Here is a 9,171-nt window from a genome sequence, read left to right as displayed (position 1 = left end):
TTACCTCAAAGAATTCTAATAAATTTGTTAGGCGTGATTTCCCTTCATGACGCCATGCTGACTCTGCTTGATTATATTATGTATTTCTAAATGCTCTGCTATTACATTCTTTATAGTAGACTCCCAACATTTTCCCAATGACAGATGTTAAGCTAACTGGCCTCTAGTCATCTGTTTTTGTCTCCCTCTCTTTTTGAAAAAGGGTGCTACATTGGCTGTTCTCCAATCCTATGGGACTTTTCCAGAATCTAAGGATTCTTGCTTGGAAAATTACTACCAGTGCATTACTATCTCTGTAGCTACTTCCTTTAATATCATAGGATGCAACCATCAGGTCCTGGGGACTTATCAGCCTTTAGCCCCATTAGTTTCCCTAGTGCATTTTCTCTAGTGATAGTTATTGTATTTATTTCCTCCTCCTCTTTTGCCCCTTGATTATTTAGTATTTTTGGAATGCTATTAGTATCTGCTACTGTAACGACTGAAGCAAAGTATTTATTCAACTCCTCTGCCATTTCCTGGTTTCCCATTATTTCCCTAGCCCCATTCTCTAAGGGGCCTATGTTCACTTTGGCCTCTCCCTTCCTTTTTATATACTTAAAGAAGCTCTTACTGTTTGTTTTTATATTACTTGCTAGTTTACCTTCAAAGTTCATTTTCTTCCTTTTTTTTTGGTTACCTTTTGTTGGTTTTTAAGACTTTCCCAATCCTCTGGCTTACCACTAATCTTTGCCACATTGTATGTTTTTTTTCCAGTTTGATACTGTCCTTAAATTGCTTGGTTAACCATGGTTATCCCCTTCCTTGAATCCTTCTTCCTCACTGGGATGCATCTTTGCTGAGAGTCATGAACTATTTTCTTAAACATCTGCCATTGTTCATCAACTGTCTTTTCTGCTAAACTGCTTTCCCAGTCCACTCTGGCCAACTCTGCCTACATTCCACTGTAATTACCCTTATTTAAGTTTAGCACAGTTGTTTCCGACCCAAGTTCCTCACTCTCAAACTGAATGCTAAATTCTACCATATTATGGTCACTGTTTCCTAGGGGATCCTTTACTCTCAGATCATTTATTAAACCTGCCTCATTACTCATTGCCAGATTCAAAATAGCCTGATCCCTGGTTGGATTCACAACCTATTGTTCTAAGGGACTGCCCCCTGAATTCTTGCTCATGTCTACCTCTGCTAATTTGATTTTCCCAATCTGCATGAAGGTTAAAGTCACTCATGATTAATGTACTGCCTTTCTTACATGCCCTCGTTATCTCCTGATTTATTCTCTGTCCTACAGTATAGCTACTGTTAAGGGGCCTATACATTACGCCCACCAGTATCATCATCCCCTTGTCATTTCTTACCTCCATCCATATATATGGATTTTACATCTTCCAGTCCAAGATCCTTTCTTGCTATCGTACTTATTCCATCTTGTACTAACAAAGCTACCCCATCACCCTTTCTTTCCTGCCCTTTCGAAAAGTCACAAATCCCTGAATATTTAGTTCCCAGCTTTGATCTCCTTGCAACCACGTCTCCATAATGGCTATAAAATCATACCCATTAACCTCTATTTGTGCCATTAATTTTGTTCTGAATATGATGTGCATTTAAGTAAAGGGCCATTAATTTTGCCTTTTTACCATTTTTTTTGTGTTTTACATTCTGTCCCTTCCTGTCACACTCTGGGTATCAGCAATGTGGTTGACTCTTAAACACCCCATGAACAGGGGCAATTAGGGATGGACAATAAATGCTGGCCTAGCCATTGATGCCCAAATCCCATGAACGAATATTTTAAAAGGATCTCAGTTAGGTTAGGGCATAAACTTGTATGACAACCAGATCAAAAGGCTTTCTTTTGATCTTAGTCACAATCACACTGAGATTGGCAAGTAACTTTGAACTGATTTCTTGTATTTTATGATTCCTACTCCATTCCTATGTTTCTCACCTCTCAGAAGTAAAGCACATAATTCTTCTTTTCCATCCCTCTAGATTCTAACCATATGACTTCTGCAATTCCTAGTTAAGTCAGTATAGTGTTTATCCGTCACCTGTATGCAATTACCAATTCAATAAACTACTTCTTCCATTGAGTGTAAAGGGTTCAGAAGCTGACCTCCGTGAGTGTAGGTTAACTTTCTCATAAATGTGTTGGTTACTTTGTTGGGCAAGGGCTTCTCCTTCCCTGTCACTATTTACAACAGAATCAGTTCCGGGAGCCCAACCTCTTCTGTATCTCCCATTCCTCGACTATGATTTGCCATGACAAACTGTAGGGTATATACTGTGCAAGGTTCCAGACTCTTCATAGGTGACTGGCTATATTGCCTTCCAAAGTGTCATGACTGAGAGCTTGGGTGTCACACATCTTGCTGGTTTTCACCTTCTGAGCCATTGTCCTATTAACATCTCTAGGATCTCTGCCTCTTCACTTGATCACATAAGATTTCAAGTTTAAAATTTTTACTGTAATAAACTAAAACCACCACTAACGTTATTTTTGTAGGCAACTTATGCTCTAAACTACAGAATAGCTCCCCCATTTAACTTTTAAAACAACCGAAAATCCCCCTCCACATTCATACTTTACTCTGTCCCTTACGTGGACACATTATTTTCCAGGAACTGGTCCAAAGCTATTCTCAGCTTCCGATGGCTTACTTCCCTTTCCCAGCCCAGTAACTTCTAATCCCTGAACTGACTTTAACGATGAGGGTTACCCTGGAGATGCCACCCTCTAGCCAAAGCTAGGTAAATCTTGCAGCCTCATTAAAATCCTATGAACTTAGTCTCTTCAGTCCCAGTGCAAACTCCCACCCACATTCTACATGGTGAACAATAGAGACTGACTGCCTCTCTCTGGTTCTTCAGGTCGACCTGTCTGAGAGGTTTAGGGATATCTTAAGCAAAACCCAAAACCTGATACTAGAATGACTTTCTATGGATGCTTCCCCTCTCAAAGCCCATCTTCATGGTAATGTGAATCACACTGGGCAATGTATCCAGGTAGAATGCTAATTTGCTATCTGTTAGACTCCTAACTCCATTCTAGGAATTAAAACCTGACATTCCTAACACCTTTCTTTGAGACACGGAGACTAACCTCCTACCAAAGTCATCACAGATACCCTTCGCCATTGTTCACAGATGTGGACATCTTGTACCTTCTTCCCAGTAAATCAATCAGGGCCTCCCTGACCCCAAAGCAACCAAGCCACCCAATTTATTCTCAAGCAGGATTCAGAGCAAGTCAAATGACTCCATTCACTGCTCTCTATTTTATCTTAAATTAAGCTGACAGTCCAAAGACAAACTTATAAACTTCGTATTTGTAACATTTAGAATCAAGGGATTAAATTCAGAAGTGAAGAGGTCATGGTTAGCAAATACAAGAATATCAAGTGCAGTTTTGGGCTTCTCACTAATAGAAAAAAGGGCAGATTTACCAGGATGATATCTGGGATGTGAAATCTGAATGAGGAGGAAAAGCTCATCCAACTAGGATTAAAATTAAAAAATTCTAGATGTCCAAAATGATAAAAGGAATACACAATGTACAAAGTAAATCGAAGATAAAGGACTGTGATATCAAGATAAGCACAGAATGTTTTCACCGGAAGATTGAAGAAACTGTATTGCAGTGTGTTACGGGAATGCTGAAGGAATGGTTGTCTTGCTTAATAAAACACAAGCTAATTGAATACGGCTCACTGTAGTTCGCAGACTAAAACTGTAAGATTAGAATGGTACTTTGATTCTCTATACAAAACTGTAGAGCTAGTCTATATTTCCAAACTGAATAAAACTGCATAAAAACAAAAAAAATTTAAATAACCTTAAAATTCTGAAATTTCAAAATCTTTAATGCCAACTTATGGCAAATATTTCTGAGAGAGAAACATCTTTGCCACTTACCAACTTTCGTAGTTGCTAGGAAGTTTTTATTCTGTACATAGGACCATTTTGTACAAAATATGAAATCTACTTTATTAGATATTACACTACTTAAAACAAAGTACAACATATGTACAATATTAAAATGAAGCCGTTTATATAGGTATCACACTAAAGGTCACTTGTCATGTTACTGGACATTCCTCTTGTACAGGGCTTTTTTTTTAAAAACAGATACAAATAAACTTAAAAAAGGTGTCAATCATAAAGCTGCTTTTAAAGAAAAACAGTCACCAGAACAAGTTTTGGAATTACTTTTTCTTTAGACATTTAAGATTTTTTTATAACCAATCATAAAACTGCTCGTGTGCTGGTTGTGGGGTATCTGTTTTGTGCTGGTTAATCTGCAGAATGATCAAAAGCCATTCTGCAGGTCATTTTAAATTACCCAAGTCTTCCAGAGTCTATACATATTTTACCAAATTGTCATTTAGTTTTGAATTAAGAGTAAAAATATATTCTGCAATTTATGAATAGACAACACATCTCAGTGTTTTGCACAGTAATTGCTAGTACTACATTAATAACAGCCCAAGTAGGTGAAACTTGCCACAACTACCTGTGTATCATCCATTGCAAGCCAGAAAACAAGGACTAATGCTTTTTAATACAAAGTAATTTGCCAATTAATGTGAAAATACTCCCAATCATACTAGCAGAAAAAAAAAGTAATTCAAAGTTGACTTGCAACTTGGTGAGTGTTAATCTTTAGCAATAGGCAAGTTAAAATGAGGGAAAATTGCTAAAGACAGGATCATATTCTGAACTGTATACAAACAATATACTTTCTAGTGGCCAAAATAAAATTACAATCCTTCTCGAACACCTCACACAAACGTACTGCTGAACACCCAAAACCAAAGAATATGTGAGACAGACTACTAGTCAATGTCAGACGGAAGTTCAAACAATGGTATGCAAATAAAAAAAGAGCACAGCCATAGCTTGTAAGATACCACATGGTAAAAGCACCCTACTGTCCTAAAAAAGGGTATTGGGGACAGATTTCCATGACAACTATTGAGAAGAAACTTAACTACATGTAAGTCAAAATAGATTTTCCAACATGCTGTGTAGGACATTACTTTTTTTAAGCATTCACTTTTCAAGTTAAACAGGAAGTGCTTTCTGAAATTTGAAGATTTTTCTCATACAATAATAATTGGGAAAACTTATAATTTTGTTGTTTTCTTTACAGCCCTGAATACCCCTCCAATTTTAATTCTTTAGCATGTTAGGCTCAGAAAAAAAATCTTAAAATAACGTGAACAGAGGTGGGAACACTTGAGAAGATATTTTAACTGAATGGTGTTTGCAGATGTTCTTACCATGCACCATTTGCAACACAAACCTGATAATCAGCTAGGGATTATAATCACTCAAACTTGGTGGTAAAGTTACATGAAACTGACCAAACATGAACTTCAAGAATATGCACAAATACTTATTTTTGGTTTTCCTCTGACCAGCTTCCGATTACTAATCGTAATCAGTCATTTCGTATAGCTTACAACAGATATACGTACCTTGGTGTTGCACATGCCTAGCCCATAATATCTTCCTTCTAACAGTTGTTGTAAAATCTAGTGCACATTAAAGTTAGAATAGCATGTGACATCTTTCATATCCAAAATCTAGTGCGCATTAAATTAGAAGTGACATTTTTCCAGATCCATTCTCTACAAGAGATCAAAATTCCCCTTAAGTTTTGAGACAGAACAATTTCATAAAGTAGACGGCAAACCGACAAGACAGATTATTAAAAATACCAGGAAAATTACGTTTGAGAACGTTAAAAGGTTGAAGGAATGGACTAAGGTAATAGCGAACCCTGAGAATTCTTGCCACAGCCGATTTAATACAATTAGAGTTCCATCAGAACTCCTAACTCGTCTTGCATAACATACATGAAGACAGACAACATGTAAAGAACTTTGACAAACTTTAAAAACTATAAAATGAGATGTCAAAGCACCTGAATAAAAAGATTAGATCCAAACTAATCCAGCAGGAATTAATTGTAGTTATTTTATACACTAATGGGGAGCTAAATCAGATTTAAAATTTCAAGTTAATAATTTACTTAAAGATAAAATCCTATGTGTTCTATAAGATGTGGTACTATTATATGGAAAAAATTATGACCAATATTTTTAATATCCCCTAAAGATACTTCCTTTTCATGCAGTGCATTAATAGAATTTACTTTAAAAAAACAGGATGGTTCCTTGCTTAAAAGTCAGATTTAGTGCAAGATGTTTAATGAGTTCAGAAACTCTTGACATTTACATTTATATTGACATTTACATTTATACCAATAAATTTTGTGATGTAATGATAAGTATACTGGGTTGAATACAGTCATAATGCAAAAAATGGTGGTTTTAGTACTAAAAACTCAGTCTGTGACTTCTCAGGAATAATTTTAGACTCAATATCCCATTTATTTTCAAACACAGGTGTAAATAAAAGGATAAATATAAATGCTAAACAAATTTTATAACTCAATGGTTTTGTGGATACGCCAACTCACAAATTTAACTCCATCTTTTGATGTAGATTGTAGAAAGTACAATACTCTATTTACCATTGTTTGAACTACCAAGGCTTGACTTCATACATGGTAAGTTATTGCCTACAAACTGGATTCAAGAAAGCGTTGACTCAATGTATAGCTGATTGGTATGGCACAAAGCATAATAGCTTCTACAAGAGACTGAGTTCAGAGAATAGCTTTTTACAATATTCTTCTGTTGAAATAGCCTAATGCCCATCATGAGCAGATATTATCTCTTCAGCCCGGCGATGGGATTCCAAGGCCTTAACGGTGTAGATATCCTGAGGCAGCTCAGACTTGCGACGCACAAGTGGACGATCCTTTCGAAGATCTTTCTGTGCCTGCAGAAAAGTAAGTGACTGTCAAGCAATGCTAACAATACTGGCAACTAAAGTAACTATTTTATAGGTTTTTAATACAATAAAATTTGGCCACAGAGAAAAAAAATTGTATCGAAAACCTAAATTCAGAGATGATAGGTCATCGACCCAAAGCATTAACTTTGGTCGGGTCTTCATAGATGCTGCCCAACCTGCTGTGTACTTCCACAATTTTCTGTTTTTAAGTTTTTTTTTTACTCTGTCAGTAATTTCATTTTAAATCACTCTTTTACCAAGGCAATAGCTATTAATATATAAAACTCTGTCTTTCCTTCAAGGGGCAGTTGACAAAGACATGCCTTCTTAATAAAGAATTTCCACAGGAATGAGGAAAGACCCTGTTACAGTAACAATAATGAAATACTGCACTATATTAAGAATTATGTAGAGTGCTACCTGAGAGATTTGAAACTATATATTGCATTAATACCCACTACACTGCTTAAAATGTTTTCTGACATTGTAGCTTCACACATGGATGAGATCTAAAATGTTAGCAAAATGTATATCTCACAATACAAGGGCATTTTTCTGTAAAGGCACATACATCATAAATGTACTATTTGTAATCACTACACAGTTCATTTATAAGTACTGTCTGAAATTGGCAAGTTTATTTTCCAGTAACCAAAAAATAATACCATAATGTATGTTGATGTGGGTGTTATGAATCTTCCTTGTTGCTTGTAGTTAAGTTGCTTACTGTTAAGTTGGAAGAAGACTGTTCTATAAAGACAGGAACATGTTGCCACAAAATGCACATTAAACTAATCTGCTACTGAGGCAAACTGGTGTTTCTTTCAGAGCAGAAAGAATAATTGCTGTTAAGTATTCAGTGGTAGAGTTTAATTGCTCTTCAGGCTGTTGAGGACAGAAGCCTAGCTTTCACAAGTGCAGTTCTTAAGTTTATATAGGGTTAGGGTGGCAACTAAATTATTTTCAACTACAGAGGGACTATGCAATTCCAAATGAGTTTAAAGTAAACAAAAATGAAGAGTGACATGAATCTGACAGATAAGAAACGCACTGAAGGGATATTTTTATTATACTAGTTGATCTCCTATGGCATTAGTCATGAAAAGTTTAAATTACATTATTTTTCAAGGCATGGAAGGTTATACTATGTAGTGCAAAACGCGCTATCCTAGTGGTCATATTTAAATGTGTTCCTTTAAAGCCACAAATGTTATTTCAAATGTTTATGCCAATAATGGACAGAAGTGAAACAAATGTGCAAATAACTAAGCAACACTGCAAGTGTGAAAAGGGAAGTTCATGCAGACTTAGAATATATTAAAAATTCTATCAGATCAACCAGTTATGCTCATGCAAGAGAGGAATGTTGAACTGTACAAGCAGGGCAATGAGTTCACATCTCCAGTGAAATAATTACAAAAGGAATGTTTAAGATTTCAGCTATCACACAAAGCTAATCCTATTTGTGTCCACCTGGGGCAAGATCTTATGAAGGGCCTAATGGATTCAATAAAAAGTAATCTTGGGCTGTTCCAATCTTTTCTGCAATTTCATATATTTTTAAAAAGAGTGACTTAAAAATTATAATGGGATGCAAACAACACCTCCATTAAGTTCAGTTTATAACATCATAGCAAGAGCAATTATGAAACTGAACACCAATGAATAAGATTAAATAGTGTTAAGAAATGAAATTTAAAGTGAATCAGACAGGTACCAATTTACAGCCGCACATGAGTTGTACAATGTCATTAAGTTCTTTAATGACTTTCATAATAAAAAATGAAATGATGGCATTTTTGTAGCCATTTTATACCTGAGTTGCTTGATCTTCTACTGCCTTTCTGATCATTTGGATATCTTCTATCAATGGACCATCTGTTTCCATAGCAACTGGACTATTCATGCCACTGGGATCGATGATAAGCTGATACTGAAAGACAGAATTTAAGTTTCATGTACAAATAATCTGAAGTTATATTTAAAAAGAAAATTGGCTCTATAAATAAGGGATATATGTTTCAAATTAAAAATTAAGAAGATGCGTCTGCCCTGGATGCTCATGGCATTCAGCTTTCATGTGGCACTACTGAAGTGGTGGTTTAAGAAGAATGCAAGCCAAACCAAAGAGAGCTGAACCTGGGTCTACTAGATGGCTGACTTGAGAGCAGCACTGGAGTGAGTTAAACTGTCCAGAAACTTGGTCATCCTGGGTTAGCCAATCTCAGCCACATCAGAAATAGTGACACATTTGGTAAGGATTTCCACTTCTAGTCTTTGTCTAGCATTCCTTATTGA

General features: G+C 36.0%; 1 protein-coding gene across 5 annotated transcripts in view; it reads right to left on the bottom strand.

Moving 5' to 3' along the window:
* Nucleotides 1–3,851: 3,851 nt before the first annotated feature.
* Nucleotides 3,852–9,171, bottom strand: part of LOC121292210 (serine/threonine-protein phosphatase 2A 56 kDa regulatory subunit gamma isoform) — a 153,807-nt gene continuing 148,487 nt past the window's right edge. For all 5 annotated transcript variants that reach the window (XM_041213893.1, XM_041213894.1, XM_041213895.1 and 2 more), the window contains 2 exons: nucleotides 8,690–8,806; nucleotides 3,852–6,858 (listed from right to left, as the gene is read on the bottom strand). In XM_041213893.1, the coding sequence (XP_041069827.1) occupies nucleotides 6,724–6,858; nucleotides 8,690–8,806 (252 nt within the window). In that variant the 3' untranslated portion in view covers nucleotides 3,852–6,723. The remainder of the gene's footprint in view (nucleotides 6,859–8,689; nucleotides 8,807–9,171) is intronic.

Source organism: Carcharodon carcharias, chromosome 20 (assembly GCF_017639515.1).
Source record: "Carcharodon carcharias isolate sCarCar2 chromosome 20, sCarCar2.pri, whole genome shotgun sequence".
Classification (NCBI taxonomy): domain Eukaryota; kingdom Metazoa; phylum Chordata; class Chondrichthyes; order Lamniformes; family Lamnidae; genus Carcharodon; species Carcharodon carcharias.
Note: the sequence above shows the minus strand (reverse complement) of the source record. Positions and strands in the feature narration are given on the sequence as shown.